At 43.3% G+C, this 19,983-nt stretch overlaps 1 protein-coding gene across 2 annotated transcripts in view; it reads left to right on the top strand.

The window, feature by feature from the left end:
* xpo7 (exportin 7) overlaps nt 1-19,983 on the top strand; it is a 105,069-nt gene that overhangs the window by 41,044 nt on the left and 44,042 nt on the right. For both annotated transcript variants that reach the window (XM_072553882.1, XM_072553881.1), the window contains exons 6-7: nt 9-113; nt 1,691-1,856. In XM_072553882.1, the coding sequence (XP_072409983.1) occupies nt 9-113; nt 1,691-1,856 (271 nt within the window). The remainder of the gene's footprint in view (nt 1-8; nt 114-1,690; nt 1,857-19,983) is intronic.

Here is a 19,983-nt window from a genome sequence, read left to right as displayed (position 1 = left end):
TTTGATAGGCTGACACTACACATCCGCTGACAAAACATAGGAAAATTGCATCGTCATTTCGAGACACATCACTATTTGATATCTTCACACTCTCATGCAATTTACTAAAGCAGGTAAATGTTGTATGTTTGCCTGGCAATCAGGCTGCATCATAGATTGTTAATGGAACCTTGCAATGATCCAGTGATCCTGTTGATGACACTGATGCGCCTGTAGGCAGCCTTCTGTCCAAAGACAACTGGGTGATGTTTGTAAACCATCTCAAAAGCAAAAATATGGGATATGGAGAAAAGACTACAATTCTTGCTTGTGCTGTTATCCTTTCCATTGCCTTTTTCCCCTTCAGTACATCCTGGCACAGGAGATGAGCAATCACAGGCCTTGGTACATCTCCTTTCTCCTAGCCTTTATCCCCTATCCCCCCACCATTCTTAGAATTATGAATAGCAGTCAGAATGAGGTTTCTGGATCGCTACTTGTCTGTTTTGATTTTGACATTGTACTCCATGAGATGATAGATTAATGCACTAACAATACCATTTGTATTGGTGTTGACCAAGAGGGGGGTTGGAAGCAGAATTAAAAGAATTCATCCATGTCCTCTATAAAACTTGGCCACCACAGTACAGACAGCAAACATTATCCTTCTTAATGTGGACCACTATCAGAGGTTTAAATCAACAATACAAATGACTTTCCCAAATAACTGGCACATCCTTCCACGTACACAAAACCGTCAGCCGAAATATACATTCCGGATTGGTCAGGTGACAACTCATGTTTTTTTTTACTGTCAGATTCAGTCTTATTTTTAAATTAATAATTGTCACAATGTTTAATGCAAGCTCAGCCACTACATTTTCACTCTGCAAAATAATTCCTGAACATAGGCGGCCTTCAGCAAGAGATTCTGCGTTTATTTGCAAGGGGCGCATGACCTCAGTTAGCTTGGCCCCTCCTCAGCCGAGTGTTCCTACATCTCCTATTTAAAATTGTTCCGTTTACCGCCTCCTTTTCTCATGTGTGTGTCTTGCTCCACTCCGTTAGGAGGTTAGCAAGTAAGTTTGTCAGCAGCAACCATGACAGGGAAGCCTCTGATGATTGGAGGAGCCTCACCTTTGAGATTCTGACAGTTCTCTATGCAGGAGTGATTTTTGTCCTGTTCAACACCCCTTTGAGTAAATTTCTCCTGGCACTTTGGGATAAATGTGCTGTTTACCCCTGTGCATCTTGTGTCCAGTTATTTGGTCAGTGAGCATGGGCCCAGTGCTAAGTATTATTTGCTACCTCATTCTGCTGGGCCTTTTCCCCAAGTCTGGAGTGCCTGTCAGCCAGAAATAGTAGGTTACAAATGGACTGTCACTATGATGCCTTAACATTTGTCCAAACATCAGAGAAAAGCTGACCCGCTTGAAGCATTCCTTAATGTGTCGCTGCTCTGGAAGTAAAACATGTCTGTTTTGGACCAGTGTATGATACTAGGAAATGTGAGATCAACACGCTGACTGGATAACATTAGAGTAACTTTGTTGTTTGAGATGACACTGGTTTCCCAGTTCAGGAGGCTCAGCTGAAAATGTGACCCTTTGTAGTGAATTGCCATTGATTGTGTTGAAAATGTCAAAGCCCTGCACTTAGTTTGAATACGTGTTGCTTGGATCAATAGCTAATGGCGTGCACATTCTTGCAGGCATCTGGAAAAAGCTTCAATCTGAATGATGAAAGCCAGCATGGTCTCCTTATGCAGCTTCTAAAACTGGCTCACAACTGTCTCAACTTTGACTTCATTGGCACATCAACGGATGAGTCCTCGGACGACCTCTGTACTGTCCAGATTCCAACCAGCTGGAGGTCAGGTATGGTCATATTCAGCAGCTCTGCCTTGAGTTTGGTTCACGTTTTGTTTGAAAATCTCAATCGTCCTGTCTATCCTGACTGATTTTCTCTCAGCCCTCAAATCTGTCCCTTGCACACACGATTTGCCCCTGGCCACGGCGTTCACTCAGACCCATTCTTGCTCAGTCCCCATGCACATAGTTTCTCTCCCTCCCTCTGCACAGTCCATTCCTCCCCCCACACTTTCCATTTCCATGTTCTGTGCTTCCGTGTTGCCTTGCTCACTACTTTGTCTCCATATCTCTCCTCTACCCACTGTGTCACTTTTCTCCCAGATCTCTTTCCTCTCTCTCCCACTTGCTTTCCATTCATCTCTACTTCTCCCTGTTCTCTTTTCTACTCTTCCATGTCTCTCTCCTGAATACTTTATTTTCAACTGCTCATGGTGCATCATAAATCTTGTTTCCATTCATCATCTGGTCATTCTGCCTATCTGTTTTGGCTGGGCTACAATGGAGTCTCTGTAGTTTGTGAGATTTGCTGTTTTGGCTGGTAGGTGGTGCCGTGCGCATTGCGTGTGTGGTCAGGTGACTTTACTCACTCCCCGCCATCTCTGGGGGAACACTCAATGATGCCATACACTTCCTGGCTGATAAGCAAGCTCCTCGAACAGTCACCAGCCCCAAGGCTGAAGTTCCACCTTGCCAGAAGCTGCTGACCAATCAGAAACCAGCAGCTCTGGGTCCTGCAGGTCATTGCTGACAGCCCTATCTGGTCAAGGTCTTAGCTGGTGCCAAGTGCTTTTCTCTTTGGGTATTGTGAGATTGGAGTCTCAGCTGCGTAGTGAGTTGGAGGGAAGGTCAGGGAGCTGGCCTTCTGTTGCCACTCCTTTGGTACTCTCCCTACTCACCCCACCCAAATCCCCCTCCCCAACTGGTGCTGGACTGAGACAAATGGAGACTGCTGCTCCAATCCAATGTGTCGGTCATCTGGGTTCTCAGTTCTCCACTGTCACGAAGTTGAGGCCATTAATTATCCATCACTTGCAATGTTTAATTGGTGGCGTGTCAAAGATCCCCATTGGGTCTTTGTGACGAACGCACATTTGAGGTGATAAGGGGTTGAGGATCTCTCGGCCATCCTGTTTGTTCCCTTGCCATCTTCCTTCATCCAGTGAGTGGATAGTAACATTCTTAGTTTTCCGGTAATTTAAACTGGTAAATACCTTTTTAAATGGCTGTGCAAACTCTCTGAAGTCCTGGTGATCTGGGCTTCATGGAATTTGTTTGAAGGAGAAACTGACAATGATGTTTGGTCTCCTTGATGCAGTATAGTAAGTTGGATAGTGGAATTGGGGCTTGGCCTATTTCTTTTCCCCCCCAGCATTTGTTTGCTCACTTTTGGCAAAGCTGTTCATTCATTGTCATTGACAAAGTGTTCATGTTAGATCTGTCACAATACAATCAGAATCCTTTACTGAAGTGCTTTCCAGAAAGCTACCCTTCTCATCTTGCATTCTCCATTATTTCAACGACAGTCATTTAAATTTAACAGTACTTAGTTTCTGAAGGTCTGCAAACAAAACTGAAGTTGTCTCTTTTGATGCATTCTGTAATTTGTGTCTGGAGCTGCTGAGCTGTTCGTCTTGGTCTTTTACATCAGTGACACTCCATTGCCTGGTTTTCTTTGAGTAATTCTGGCTTATTTTGTTATGTTGCTGTATTACACCCCAGTGAACCATCTTGGGCTGTACGATGGTGAAGGCACTCTGAATCCACATTACTGTTTTTGAGAGAGAGAGAGGGTGGAGAGCACAATTTGAGAGTCTGCAACAGGTTTCTATTTGACCTAGAGGCATGGCACTCATCCACAGATTCAATCAATAAGCACATCGACCTGGACCCAATATACCGGCCACTGCAGCGGACAGCTGGAACTGACAACCGGAAGCGGCAGAGACAAGCCACTATAAATGCCGGAGGAAACATCACAGAAGCGCTTCACAGGAGGCTTCCGAGCACTGAAGATGTCACCTAGACAGGGGACGAAACGTCTACAACACAAATTCCCAGCTCGGCGAACACAACCACAACAATGAGCACCCGAGTTACAAATCTTCGCACAAACTTTGAATGCCTACCTTTGTGTCATCTGTGCTCTTGAGCCTTCTATCCCTGTATCTAAGTTGTTAATATAGATTGTAAATAGTTGGGGTCCAAGAACTGAACCCTGCGGCACCCCTCTCCTTACATTTTGCCATCCAGAAAAAAAAACCATTTATCCCGACTCTCTGTCTCCTGTCCATCAGCCTGTCATCTATCCAGGCCAATAAATTACCCTTAATCCCATATGATCCAAACATGTGAATTAATCTTTTGTGCAACACCTTATCAAACGCCTTCCAGAAGTCCAGATAAATTCCATCGACAGCATCCCCATGATCCACTTGGCTTGTTATTTCTTCAAAGAACTCTAGCAAATTCATCAAACGTGATTTGCCCTTCAGAAAACCGTACTAACTCTGATGGATAGCGTTTTGACTTTCCAAATGTCCTGATAGTGCTTCCTTGATAATTGATGTCAACACTTGCCCAACAACAGATGTTAAACCAACTGGTCTGTAGTTTCCCACATTTTGCCTCCCTCCTTTTTGAAGAAAGGTGCTCTATTAGCCATTTTCCAATCCACTAGAACCTTTCTTGTATTCAGGGAAGTTTGGAATATTGTAACCAATAGATTTCCTATCTCTGTTGGCCCTTTCTTTGATACCCAATGATATAGGTCATCAGGCACAGGAGCACTTGTCTGTCCTCAATCCTAATAGTTTACTTCATACCTTTTCCCTGTTCATGTTGATTGTTCTAAGTTCCACCTTATCTGTTGCCTCTGACTTGCCTGTTTCAACAGGCATGGTACCATTGTCCTTCACCATGAAAACTGGGGCAAAGTATTGATTCAACATCTCTGCCATCTCAGTGTCCCCATTATTAACTCTCCAGTTTCACCTTCCAAGGATCAATATTCACATTAGTGACTCTCTTTCCTTCTATATACCTAGAGAAGCTTTTGCTATCCTTTTTGATGTTGTGTGCTAGTTTTGTTTCATAATTCTTTTTATTAATTTTTTAGTATCCCTTTGTTTATATTTGGAAGTTTCCCAGTCTTCCGTTCTGTCACAGGCCTTTGCAATATGATATAGCTTAATTTTGACTTCATGTTGTCCTTGACTTGCTTGTTCAGCCATGGGTGGCTTTTTTCCACCGCCCTCTGCCTTCCCATCTTTGTTTCTCTCTGGGATATAGTTTAATCGTGAGGAATTCAATAGCTCCTTAGACATCTGCCATTGCTCATCTGTTGACTTACCTTTTAGCCTTCCTGCCCAATACAGGAGCAGAATGAGGCCATTCGGCCCATCGAGTCTGCTCTGCCATTCGATCATAGCTGATATGTTTGTCAACCCCATTCCCTTGCCTCCTCCCCATCACGCTTTTGATCGACTTGCCAATCAAGAACCTTTCTATCTCTGGCTCACAAACACTTTGTGACTTGGCTTCCACAGCCCTCTATGACAGTGAGATCCACAGATTCTTCACATTCTCTGGCAGAAGAAATGTCTCCTCATCTCAATGCTAAAGGGTCATTTCTTTGCTCTGAGGTTGTGTCCTTGAGTACTTGTCTCTTCTCATGGTGAAAGCATCTTCTCTACATCCTCAATCAACAGGCCTCTCGGGATTTTCTAAGCTTCAGTCAGTTCCCCTGTCATCCTTCTAAACTCCATTGAGTACAGACGCAGAGTCATGAACTGTTCCCTAAATGACAAGCCCTTCATCCCCAAGATCATACTTCTATAACTCTTATGGATTCCCCTCAAGGCCAACACATCCTTCCTTAGATACAGGGTCCAAAACTTCTCACCATTTCCAAATGTGGTCTGACCAGAGCCTTCTATAGCCTGAGCAGTACATCTCCTCTCTCAAAGTAAACGTTGCAGTTTCCTTCCTACCTGCCAACTGAACGAGCATGTTAACCTTAAGAGAATCCTGATCTAGGGCTCCCAAGTCCTTTTGTGCTTCAGATTTCGGAAGTCTTGCCACATTTAGAAAATGGTCTGCGCCTCTATTCCTCCAGCCAAATGCAAAACCTCACAGTTGTATTCCATCTGCCTATTCTCCGAGCCTGTCCAGGTCCTTGTGCAACCTTCCCATTTTGTCAACACTATCTGTCCCTCCACTTGTCTTTGCGCCACCAGTTGACCTTGCTTCCTCTGTCAAGCACGGAGCAGTGTGTAGATTGGGAGGAAGGATTTACAGGGGACGAGAGGAATGTACATTTAGTTGTCTCTCTCATATATTCAGCATTTTGTGAAACCAGTTAGCTGTTAATAAGTATATTTGTTCCTCAACTTGTACTCTCGAGGATAATTCCAGTTTAATTCTTATTTCTTCACAAATAATGGCACTGAATGGGAGCTATAATCATAATCCACTGTGTACTTAGGGGATCACCAGGGCTTTTCAAGCATTTCTCTGGAGGTGTTATTAGCAAATACTGTTCCTTGCATTGATCTTTCAAATATTATTTACAGTCTGGGAACCCTGTTGTCAATCATACATTCTGCTTGTGAGTGCTCCAAGTTCTGACAGGATCCTATGATAAAACCAAGAATTACGGATGCTGGAGATCTGAAACTCAGGCCATTCAGTTGTCTGTAAGTTTCAGTTAGATCCTCCCTCATCCTTCTAAACTCCATCGAGTATAGTCCCAGAGTCCACAAACATTCTTCGTATGTTAAATTTTTTCATTCCTGGGACCATTCTCATGAACCTCCTCTGAGCACACTCCAGGGCCAGTACAGCCTTCCTGAGATATGGAGCCCAAAACTACACACAATCCTCCAAATGTGGTCTGACCAGAGCCTTATAGAGCCTCATAAGAACATCCCTGCTTTTATATTCAAGTCCTCTCCAAATAAATGTCATCATTGCATTCGCCTTCCGAACCACTGACTCAACTTGAAAGTTTACCTGGAGAGGATCCTGGACCAGGTAGTGTTTCCGTTAGTTTGCTGATGAGCAAATTATGTTTCAAGGCACCCAATGAACTCTCCTGCCTGGATTTTAATACCTATTCAAAAGCTGATGCAGCACCCAAGACACTGCTGTCTTGAAGTGTCAGCCTTCGAGCTGAAGTCTTGAGTGACACTGGAACTAAGGTTATTGTGACTCAGTGGGAGTGATATCGGCAGTAGCAGAGCTGTTGCTTTGAGGGCATGATTGAATAGTGGGACAATAATAGGGCTTTGAGAGGTGTATTTTGTCCTGGTTTTCTTTTGACGTGTAAATGCAGTTGTTAGACTGGGAGTGGACAAAGTCAGAAATCACACAACATCAGGTTGGAGTCCAACAGGTTTGTTTGAAATCGCAAGGCTATGGGGCACTGCTCCTTCATCGGGTAAACCCTGACCAAGAGGCAGTGCTCACAAAGCTTGTGATTTCAAATAAACCTGTTCAACTTCAATTTGATGTCTGACTGGTTTTGTTTTTGAGGCGAGGTTTTGAGCTATCAGTGCCAAGTTGCCTCTTCTAAGCCACTAAAGTGTAAACATAGCTTGTTATGCCTTTGGGATTTTGAAAAAGTTGGAACAATAGAAGCATCATGAATGGGTGGAATCAGGCTCCCTGAGAACCAGGGTTTTCGTTTAACTTCCAGTTGTTGGGGTTTTGAAGTTGTTTATGGAAGCTGCAATATCTTTCTCTCACCTTGAATTTTCTCCTGTTTTTTTTTCCTTCTGGAGATTCACCTCCTTTGAAACAAACTACTTTACTGAATTTGCCTTTGCTAAGGCTGTGTTTATGGGATATTCATATACTGGAGCAGTTACTGTTTCACAGTTAAATAATCTACTGTTCCATTAAGTTTCCCACTAGAGTTAATGTTATACCAATTTCTTTTGTATTTTAACTAGAGGCTAAGAATTAAGTGTTTTGCTTCAAGCTGAACCAATCAAATGACTTTTGGAACACAGCACCTCACACATGCCTTTAAAAAAGATGAAAGTTCAGGTCGAGGCTCTCTCCTTGATGCGTTTGAAGGGCGGTTTGGTTTAATCCCTAACAATATTAACAGAGCTAATAATTAATTCTACAATAAATTCTCATGCTTTTTGTTCGTTTTTAGGTTCTGAGACATTATGGCTATTTGGATATTTCGTAATGAAGGCTGTTTATTCTGTTAAAAAAGTAATAGTGTCATTGACTGGTTGTGCTCAGAAAGTAGAAATGTGCGGCATAAAAAAATGAACTTCATTGATGAAGCAAGGTTGATAAGTTTAATTCAATTCACTGAACTATGTTGTACATTCCAGTTACAAAATTATATGTCTGTCTCTGATTAGAACACAATTATATGTCTGTCTCTGACAACAGCGAATTGTCATTTTTGGTATTTCTTCATCTTGGCACAGTGTGTCTCGGTTGGGATATGTTTCTTGTACAGAGGATTGAAGGATTGGATTAACCTGGCCTTGTTTTGTAATTGCTGCATATTGAGGACATTGATTGCTCATTATCTTTGAGTTTAAAACAATACAGCTGCATGTGCAGCATCAGGAAGAATTTGCTTTGGCTCGGCACCATATACCCCTCATGGTGTGCAAATTGATTGTTGAAGCTCAAACTACTTTTGAAGGAGAGTGAGATCTTTCTGCCCACTAATGGCCTCATTCCATTTTACTGCAGTGTCGGGTTGTATGTTAACTTGTGGGTAAGCCAGCGGTTTCATCTTGCAGGAGAAAAGTGAATTCACATTCTTGATGCTCTTTCACTGTGAAGGGAACATGAGTTCGCCTGCTGCTTCCATTACTGTAAGTTGGATTTAATATGTACTCAAATGCATGTAGTATATGAAACAAGGTAAATGAGCTTGTCATGCAGATTGAAATTGGTAGGTACAATGTTTTGGGAATCACAGAGATGTAGCTGCAAGGGGATCAGGGCTGGGAACTGAATATCCAAGGACACATGTCCTAATCGAAAGGACAGGCAAATAGGCAGAGGGGTTGGCATTACCTTCTCATGAAGGGAATGAAATTAAATTGTTAGCAAGAACTGATGTCGAGTCAGAAGATGTGGAATCTGTGTGGGTGAAGTCGAGGAAATGCCAAGGAAAAAATAACCTTATGGGAGTTGGGTGCAGGCTTCTTAGCAGTCGTCAGGATTGGGGGAAGAAAATAAATCAGGAGATAGAGAAGGCATGAAAGAAAAGCACTGTTAGAATAATCATGTCTGCAATATGCAGGTAGACTGGGAAAATCGTGATCTTTAAGGAATTGGGGTTTTTTTTGGAGCAGCTTGTTGTAGTCCATCCAGTCTTGGTGATTTATCCATTGGTGAATTGATGATGTTCGATTCGGCAGGCTTGATTCTCAGCTGAAGGTGAAGAAATCCTGAGGGTGAATGACCACAAAATGAGCAAATTCACCCTGTAGTTTGAGAGGGCAAAGCTGCAATCAGATCTTATGGTAATTCATTTGAGTGAAGATAACTATAAAAACATAAGGGAGGAGCTGGCTCGAGTTGATTGAAAGGAGAACCTAGCAGGGAAGATGGTGGAACAGCAATGTCAGAGGTTTCTTGCGGTAATTGGGGAGGACCAGCAGAAATCCATCCCAAGTTTCATAGCAAGGGGAGGATATGGCAACCATTGCTGACAAGGGGAGTCAGGGACAGTGTAAAAGCAAAAGAGCAGCCATACAATGTGGTGAAGATTCATGGGAAGCCAGAGGATTGGGAACCCTTTCAAAACCAGCAGGGGATAACTACAACAGCAATATGAAACGTCAGGGTAAGCTCGCTGGAAATATTTCTTTAAAATTACAAGAGCCTTTTTAGATAGCTAAAATATAAGAGGCAAGGACGGATATTGGTCCACTGAAAGATGAGGCTGGAGAAGTCGTAATGGGAAACAAAGAAATGGTGGAGGAACTTTGCATCGGTTTTTATACTGGAAGACCCCAGTTGTGGACCAGAACTTTGAGAGTCAGGAGTGCAGTGGCCAACACTAAAGGGAAGGTATTGGGGAAGCTGTAAGGTCTGAAAGTGAATAAGTCACCCAGACAAGATGGGCTGCATCCCAGGGTTCTGAAGGAAATAGCTGAGGAGATTGTGGAGGCATTGGTGATGACCTTTCAGAATCATTGGAGTCCGGGAGGGCCCCAAAGATCTGGAAAGTGGCCAATGTAACACCTCTGTTTTATAAGGGCGGGGGGCAGAAGGTAGGAAGCGTTTGTTCAGTTAACCTGACCTCTTGTTGGTATGAGTTTAGAGTCCATTATTAAGGATGAGATTGTACATTACAGTACTTGGAAGTGCATGGTAAAACAAAGTTGAGTCAGCACAGCTTCGCCATGCCTGACAAATCTGTCAGAATTCTTTTGAGGAGGTATTGAGTAAGTTAGACTAAGAGCCAGTGGATGTGATTGATTTGGATACCAGAAGGGTTTTGACAAGCTGCCACACAGGAGGCTGCTAAGTAAGATAAGAGCCCATGGTATTAGGGGGAAGATGCTGACTGGCAGAAGGCAGAGTGGGGAGACATCTTCAGGATGGCAGCCATGACTACTGAAGTTCCGCAGGGATCTGTGTGGGGCCCCCAACTGTTTGTGTTATGTCTTAATGATCTGGATGAGGGAACTGAGGACATTGTTGCTAAGTTTGCAGCTGAGGCAAAGATAGGTGGATGGACAGGTCGTGTTGAGGACCCGGGGAGTTTGCAGAAAGACTTGGACAGTCATGGACAGTGGGCAAAAAACTGACAGGTGGAATACAGCATGGGAAAATGTGAGGTTATGTACTTAGCTGGGAAGAATAGAGACACAGACTAATTTCTAAACAGGCAAAGGCTTCAGAAATCTGAAGTACAAAGCGACTTGGGAGTTCTTGTTCAGGATTCTGTTCAGGGTAACATGCAGGTTCAGTTGGCAGATAGAAAGGCAAATGCAATGTTAACCTCCATTTCAAGAGGGCTACAATTAAAGAGCAGGGATGCATCCCTGATGCTGTCTAAGGCTCTGACCAGGTCACATGGAAATTTTGTGATGAGTTTTGGGACCTTCGTCTAAGTGTTGGAGAAAGTCCAGAATAGATTAACAAAAATGGTCCTGGGGATGAAAGGGCTTCTGGTCTGAGGAGAGGTTGAGGTGTCTGTGTCTGTACTGGATGGAGTTTAGAAGGATGGGGGGGAATCTAATTGAAACTTAGAGAGTACTGAGAGACTTCGATAGAGTGAATGTGGAGAAGATGTTTCCATGTTTAGGAGAGACTTGGACCTGAGTGCACAGCCTTGATAACTGACATGAAAAGGAATTTCTTCAGCCCAAGGGTTGTTAATCTGTGGAACTCATGACTGCGGACGGCTGTGGACGCCAAATCATTGAGAGTGTTTAAGACAGATTGGTAGGTTCTCGATTCATCAGGGGATCTAAAGGATTACCGGGAGAAAGCAGGAAAAGGATTGAATGGTGGAGCAGCCTTGATGGGCCAAATGGCCTCATTCTGCTGTTTAACTTGGGGTCCTGTTCTTCATTCAGTTAACTTCTCTTGGTTGGGATGCTCCATTTGACATCTGCAGGGCTGTTCCTCACATTGTGCAATCGAGAATTATTTCATCAATTTTGACCAAGATTGGATCTCCTTTGCCAAAGAACCACCCACAGCTCTGCAACGTGTCGTAAAAAATGGGTTTGTTTTCGTCCACATGTCCACACTGCAGGATACTTACATATGTCAGGCTTGTGGAGCAAATATCTCAGTGTCATGTTCATTGAGTGCTGGAAACAAAGTGTAATTGGTTGTAAACATTGTTTCCATGTGTCAGATGAGCTGAGCTGTGAAGAGATGTGTCAGAAAGAGCATTTTGTTCAAGGGTAGCTTGCCAGGAGAAGTGCCATGATTGAAATGAGATTCAGCCCTGCAGTGAAGGACGTGGTCTGATATTTTTGTCAAAATCAGAAGGCATCTTCTGATGGATGATCTCTCAGCCTTTTAATAACTCAATAAAGTGCCTTTTTCTGTGGAGAGGTGAAAGAGGAAAACTTCAACAACAGCAGTCATGACACAGACTGGTGCCCTCATGTTTTCACTGTGGCTTCTTGAGAACTGAAGATATGGTCGGACAGTGGGATGCAAATGAGACAACTGAAGAACAAGTGGATTTTGATAACAAATGAACTATGTGCTTTTTGTTTCTTGATCATGTCTTCCTGCATCCTCCATACCCCTATCTTAATAAAGGTTTGTTTACCTTTCACTTGTAGCAAACAATAGATCTCACTTTCTCCTCATGGAGAGTTAATTTCCGGCTGCACAGGATACCACTGCAGGAGTGCCTTAGACATCTCAGCCCATCCATCTTTGGCTGCCTCATGAATGATCTTCCTGCCTCTGAAGTCTGAACTCACGGCATTCACTGATAATTGCACAATGTGCAGCACCTCAGAGAGTCAAATAGTTTGTGTCTTCATGCAGGAGGATTAGGACGTTATTCAGGCTTGGGCTGATAAGTAACGTGCTAATGGGAAGTTGTCTCAGTGCTTAAGAAGGCACATGGGATGTTTGCCTTTATTATCAGAGGCACAGAATTGAAGAGCAGGGAGGTGATATTGGGACTATATAAAGTGTTGCTGAGCCACAACTGAAGGGTGCATTTCCAGAATCCTCATTGTCGGAACAATGTGTTTGTGAAGAGGGTGCAGAGGAGTTATGCCAGGATGTTCCCTGGGCTGGAGTGTTTCACTTACAAAGAGAGATTGGGATTGTTTTATTTGCAGCAAAGGAGATTGAGAGGGGACAGGATTGAGATGGATAAAATTGAGGGGCATAGACAGACTAAGTCTGGCAGAAACTTTCCCCTCGCTGGAGGGATCAGTGATTGGGGGTGTAGGTTTAAACTGAGGGATAGGAGGTTCAGAGGGGATGTGAGACAAAATGTTTTCATCCAGACGCTGGTGGAATTCTGGAACTCACTGCCTATAAAGATGGCATAGGCAGAATTCTTATAACATTGATAATCTTCACATTACACTAACAATGCCAAGACATACAAGGTGATGGGCCAAGTGCGAGAAATGGGATTACAATTGTTCAGTGATATTTTTTACTCGTGTAAACTCAGTCGGTGGATGGGCCTTTATTTGTGCTGTTGACCTCTGATTGTATGATAGAAATGCAAGGTACTGGCCATATTTCCCAGAAATGCCCATTGGTCTCCTCTCGACATTGAGAGGTGTAGAATGCCCACTGTCAACACCCTGTGCTGGGGGTCTGCCTGACTCTCCATTGCCTGTCCATCATTTACAAAGAACAAATCACGAAGGGAATGGAACAAAGTCCGTTTTCCTGAACGAGGGCCTCTCCAACAACAACACATTCAGCAAGATTGACACCATTGAGGACGGAGCAGTCTTGTTGAATAAATCCATCTACCATCTTTGAATTTCACTGCCTTTGTTCCCAACGTACAACTTGAAAAACCCAGTTAGGAACAGTCCGTCAATAGCAGTGCCTCACTGCTCCACAGATCATGGTATAAACTATAAATGTGTAAAAATCACTGTTTGCCTAACTGGCTGCTAGCCAGGACAAAAGCATGCCATACCAGGTTTACTCTCGATGAGAGTAAAGCTAACTATTTATACTGACACACTGAACTTCAGCAAGAGTAGTAAAAGCAAGGACTTTAATTATAACCCTTCAAAACCCACCCAAATACACACATTGACGGCAGGTGGGTTCACAACTATACAATGGTTGCAAAGTATATATGGACAAGTTAACCAAACTTCTGAAGATGACATGGTGAAAGGTCTTTTATTTTCTCTCTCCGTCCTGATTTTCCCAGTGATCAAGACACTCTTGTCTGTACAGTGAAGGCTGTGCTTTGCTTTAATGTTTGAACAGGGGAACTTGAATCTTTTGGGAATTCCTTTATTGAAGCCGCTTGGGGTGTTCTGTTTTTTTTGCCCCATACAGTTGGTGAGATGATGGTGTCTGTGGCTGGCTATTTTCATTCTCTGTTGCTCTTGCACTTGGAGCTTCATAACCCTCAGCAACTAAGCTGGAGAGAATTTCCTGAACATAAAAGATTTATTAGTTACCATGCAGTCTCCACTTGCCTCCTCTTTGCTTCTAAAAAGCAACAGATGTAACAGAAAATGACATGGAAGTGGCTGCTGAGTGCCATACCAAATGCTTGAACTCTCACCCTCCCCAGAAGCTGCCTGATTTCCTGTATTTCTGCACCACTTGGTTTTAATTTCAGGTTTCCAGCATCCATAGCATTTTGCTTGTAACGAACTAAGTTTGTCAGTCTGTTTGAACTTTTGAAACAGTGACTCTTAAGTAGAGAGATAGGACTTCACAATTGATTTGTATTCTCTTTGTGACACCTTTCACGTTTGGGGATACAGACAAACTCTATTTTTCACCTGTGTTCTGGTGAAAGGAGAGGAAGGCAGACGGATATCTCTTCGTTCTCTCACACTCTCATTGCAATATTAAGCCCGCAGAGCTTCATTTATCTGAGGCAAAGTAATGTCAGCATACCTGAGCAGGTTTGTTTCGAGGGAGGTTGTCCAACAGGAAGGATGATGTTTTCAGGAGTCTGTGGTTGGCTTGGGAAATGGAGTTGCAAGCCTGATGTGGTTTGGAGTTTTGTTACAATTTATATGTGAGATGTTGGCGTCACTGGCTGGGCCTGAATTTGTTGCTCATGCCTAGTTGCCCTTCTGAAGGTGGTGGTGAGCTGCCAGCCCTACAGTCCACATGTTGTACCTTAACCCATAATGCCCTTTGGGGGTAAATTCCAGATTTTGACACAGAGACACTAAAAACAGCTATCTGTTTCCAAGTCAGGATGGCGAGGGGAACTTGCATCTGGTGATGTTCCCATATATTTGGTGTCCTTGTTCATTTTGAAAGAAGTGGTTGTGGGTTTGAAAGGTGCTGTCTGAGGACTTGTGATGAATTTCTCGGGTGTAATGTGTAGATAGTACTGATTTCCATTCCCACCCCCACCCCTCAGTCGAACCAAAACACTCAAAGACTCAGTATAATTTTACCTCCTTCATCTTTATTCCAGGCCCTGGAGGGAGTGAGAACAATCGCCCATGTGCACATAGACATGTGTTCTCAGTCGTCTTTGGAACAGCAGTTTGTCAATGAAGTTTAAAATCATGTTACAGAGAGGAGCATCCAGATAAGGCAACATATATATTGATTGGGTGACCATTACAATCAGCGAGTGTCAATTGGAAAGATTAAGCCATCTGCTGTTACACAATGAATAACGGGTTTCACATAATGAATACTTTCCACCTTGTTAACTGACAGTAGATACTGAATGCTCCCTCACCTCGTTAAATGGTTCTACATAATGACTGCTTTTCCATCTTGTTAACCCATTACCCTTGCCACCAGCATCCCATTGTTAACTATAAGTTCTTATCTGATCTGAGTCCTGCTCAGCTGAACCTCGAGCTTCACAAAACTCAGAACTTAACTCTTTCCCTGCCTGCTTATACCCGATATACATTCTCCTTATGCACTGCTGGTGCTACTGAGTGTCAGTGGTAAAGGGAATGGATAGTTGCAGATGTGGTACCAGTCAAGTGGGCTGCTTTGTCCTGGATGGTATCAAGCTTCTCAGCTGTTATTGGAGCTGCACCTATCCAGGCAAGTGAGTATTCCAGCACACTCCTGACTGGTGCCTTGTCAATGGGAGACTGGCTTTGGGGAGTCAGGAGGTGAGCTATTTGCTGCAGTGTTTCTAGCCTCTCACCTGCACTTGTTGCCCCCGTGTTTATGTGTAAGTCCAGTTGAGTTTCTGGTCAATGGTAGCCACCCCCCACCCCCCAAAAATGTTGATAGTGTGGGATTTAGTGATGGTGACACCATTACATGTCAAAGGATGGTGGTTAGATTGTCTCTTATTGGTGATGGTCTTTGTCTTGTACTTGTATGGCACAAATGTTACTTGCCACTTGTCAGTCCAAGTCTGGATATTGTCCAGATCTTGGTGTATTTGAACATGGATTGTGTCTGTGTCTGACGAGTCACAAGTGGTGCTGAACATTGTGCACTTATCCGAATTCTGACTTTATGACTGAGGGAATGTCATTGATGAAGCAGCTGTGGGGGGAGACTCCGGACAGTAATTCTTGGAAGGTCTGAGAGTGGCTGTGTGACAGGTTGCACGTGTTTTGTGCAAGTTTCTTTTTCTCCAGTTGAGGACTCAGCCATTTCAAGACAAGAATGCACCTGCATCATGATGTGGTCTGAAAGCTACAATCATGGGACTTATACCAAGGGGAGTTCCATGAAACACCAGGAGCACTGAGCAGTTCTGAACACCACGCTTCAGGGAAAGGTACCGGGGGTGGGTGTACTGCAAATTTTGGGATGATACAAGTCAAGAGTTCACAAACGCTGGCTGTATTGCCCAGAATTTAGAAAGTTAAGGGTAATTTGACTTAAGTTGGCAATCTAATGAAGGGAATTGATTTTGGAGGTCAAAGCTAATTTTGTTGGTTGGGATAGGGAATCTTGGAATACAGTTTAAAAGCTATAGCAATGTCCTTTTTCAGGATTGAGATTACTTCACCTTTATAAATCCAAAGAATTTGGAAATAGAGAATTCTTGCATAAATTAGAGTTGCTGGTAGATCAGTTGCATGTTTAAAAATTGATTGATAAGTTTTTGTGATGCACAGGTACTGAATTACATCCAGTTCAATTGGCTTAACAATTGTCTTTGACCTTGTGGAGTCTCGCAGTTTCAGAAAACAGCTTGCCAATATTGTCTTGAGCAATTAGAGATGGGTAATTGAGCCAGTAATACGTATAGCCTGCCAATACATCTGACCAATGAACAGAAAGTTCTGTTCTTTGCTGGTGTCCCCCAGCTCTTTCTATTACTGTTGTGTTGTAAATTACCAATGTCACCAAATAGTTTTTTTTTAGATTTTTAAATCTGCTGGTAGGGTGGAATGGTACATGTTGCAGAAAAGGGGTGTGAGGGGGCAGTGGAGGGGAATGAAATTTTATGGTATTAGAATAATATTGGAATGCTATCCCCAAAACCAAGATGGGTCCAATAACCAGCTCTTCTCTGCACCACAGCTCACAAAAGCCAACCCTTCCCCTCCTATGTTTCTGAGATAAAAGTCAGGTGGAAATGCGGTTTGGAGGTCGGCTAACGTTTTGGAAGCAGCAGAAATGCCTGTCCTAAGTTTTCTGATCCTGACACACTCTATCTCAACTCCTCACATCCATCTTCAAGGTCTAGGTAGTTCTTCTATAATGTGACAATTGTGTTCTAGTGGAACCTCGCTTTCAAAACAGCGCTTAAAGTGTTGGCAATGAAATTGCATTACAGCCAACACACGTTTTAAAAGTTTGCGCTTTGCTAACAGCGTCCCCAATTTGTCAATCACATTGCAGCATGTAATGGCAGAATGGCCTGTACAAGCATATATCGGACTAGTGAATGTTTTCTTGGTTTGAAAAAAAGCTGCAACCTTGAATTGGGAAGTTGAAGGAAATAGAGAACAATCTTAGTTAGAAATTGCAAAGACAAATTTCAAAGTTCTGTTTCTGTAAATTTAGTGTTCTGTTGCAATAATTTTCATGAACAACAGGGCCAATAATTTCAAGGAATAATCAATTCTCAAAGTGGCATGTAACATGGAAGAGCATTTGAACATGACTTTTCAGGTCATATGCACTGTGTCCAATATAAGGTTCTTAAATAGCGTGCTGCCCTCCAATCAACTGCAGACAAGGAGTATTTTGAGGTGTTTATGCTGCTCTGCTGTATGGCCCTTTATATGCACGCAATTACATTTCAATCCAAGTTGGAAAGTACAAGTGTAGATTATTTATAGATAACAGAACTTCATTTTAAAAGAGTTTTATTTGCTAACTGCTTATGCTGTTCAAAGGTTGTCATCAGTTACTGTTGTGAGTATGTAAAGCTGAGTCTTCACTTTTACTCTGCACTGGGAGAAATTGTGTCTGGTGTGCATGAACAAATCCTGGTTTTTGAGCTTTTGCAAAAGGCAGTAGGTTTATCAAAGCAATCTGCCTGAATTTAGAGTTCTGAGGTCATTTAGTAACTACTGTTGGCGATATGTCTCACCGCAATGTGTTTGATGTCATCTCGGTGGAAGAATTTTGAATTCTTAATAAAGGTGCTTTTTCTCTCTCTGGAATAACAATCCATGGTCATGAAGCCAGGGTTTAGCAGATGGCTTTTGCCAACCTGCAGTGGCTTGCTTTGAAGAACAGCATTTGTTGGAACAAACAAGCAAAACTGCCTCAAAAGCATCTTAGTATGGCACACATTGACTTTTGTATTATGTCTATACACTTTATCATGTCAGTTTCCTGATCATTAAGTATTACAATGCCTTGCTGAAAATAAGACTACAATTGTATATCAACAGTGTTAGGATCTGTATCCAATCATGGTAGAATTTTCTATTTTGGAAAATTTGTGTCAAAACAAGCATATATTTTTGTTATTTGTTCATGGGATGTGAGTGTTCCTGGCTGGACCAACATTTATTGCCTGTCTGTAATTGCCACGGGACACATGCACAAATACTGGAGTCTGGGTTGGTGTCTATCTGGTATGACTCCCTGATTATGACTATGTCAGGCTGGTGTTTGATTTGGCGTTAGGCCCAAACTAGTTAGTGAAGGACTTTGCAGGGCTTTGCTGTTGTCTATTCCAGTGCCTCGGTCAATGCAAGGAGGTCTGTCTGCTTCCATTGCTTTCTTGAGACTTTGTAGTGATTGGTATACACGAGTCACTTGCTGGGCCGTTTCAAAGGGCAGTTGAGAGGTAACCATACTGCTGTGGTTCTGGGGTCACATGTAGGCCAGATCAGGTGAAGGTGGCAGATTCCTTTCCCTAAAGACTATTAGTAAGCTTAACCCAGGAGTGGTTACACTTCAGCTGTCATGCAGCAGATGCAGGGATATTCAAACCACAGGAGAGTTTATTTTTCCTGAGTCGAGGCTTTGGGTATTGAAACTGCTGCCATCTCTGTTTGGGGGATCCAGTGCCATCGGGGTGGTAGTCCCAGCTCCTGCTATACTGTACTGTGAGGCAGCTCCCTCCTGATCATCATTTGGATGTTAGAGGAGTCAGGTGAACTGGCTTCACTCAGGCTGCTTCTCATCCACATTGCCCCATTTCCTTTCTCAATTTCTGTTTAAGTCTGCAGCAAAAGACCCTGCTTTGCCATTAACCTTGGTGTCTTTTGGCTCTTGTTGGTCTAAGCTCAACCCTTACAGTTTTGAGGATTTAACTGGGTTATCCCAAACACTTGTATTCTGCTTCTCTATCCAGAGCCACAGAACCACAGCCAGCTCTTTGTACCTTTGCTGAAAGTGTGCTGTTCTCAGGCATGTCATTCTTTCCATAAGAGCCATACAGAACTCCTTTTGTTCAGTGGGTCCCTTTGTGCTGCATTCATTTCCTCTGGGTTCTGTCTATAGCAGGCCCGAGCTGGCAGGACTGCAGCTGCTCACTGTCCCATATAGTGCCTCACTGGCCTTGGCCTTTAGTAAATATTCTGACAGGATAACTGTTCAGGCTGCTCCCGAGTCAAGCAAGTCTTTCCCTGTTAGTGTTAGCTCAAGGACAGTACCCTCACTGACGAGGCCTGAAGCAGAACAATACTGGAGGTGGAGGACAATTCGATATTCCTCCCACACCTTTGGTCTGAGAGTTGTTCAGAGCAGGTTCAGGATTGGATACGGTTTGATCCATTTTGGAATGGTTAGCCCTGGTGCCCCTGAGTTAGCATAATAGACTTGCTTGCCCTTGGGGATACTGAAGACAGAATCCTGCAGCTTTACCAGCATTTCCTGGCCACATGTAGGGCAAATCTCCCCAGTGGAGAAAGTGAGGACTGCAGATGCTGGAGACCAGAGTTGAAAAATGTGCTGGAAAAACACAGCAGGCCAGGCAGCATCCGAGGAGCAGGAGAATCGATGTTTCAGGCATAAAGGGCTTATGCCCGAAATGTCGATTCTCCTGCTCCTTGGATGCTGCCTGGCCTGCTGTGTTTTTCCAGCACCACAT

Source organism: Chiloscyllium punctatum, chromosome 35 (genome assembly GCF_047496795.1).
Source record: "Chiloscyllium punctatum isolate Juve2018m chromosome 35, sChiPun1.3, whole genome shotgun sequence".
Lineage (NCBI taxonomy): Eukaryota > Metazoa > Chordata > Chondrichthyes > Orectolobiformes > Hemiscylliidae > Chiloscyllium > Chiloscyllium punctatum.
The sequence above is the reverse complement of the archived record's forward strand: the minus strand, read 5'-3'. Positions and strand labels throughout refer to the sequence as shown.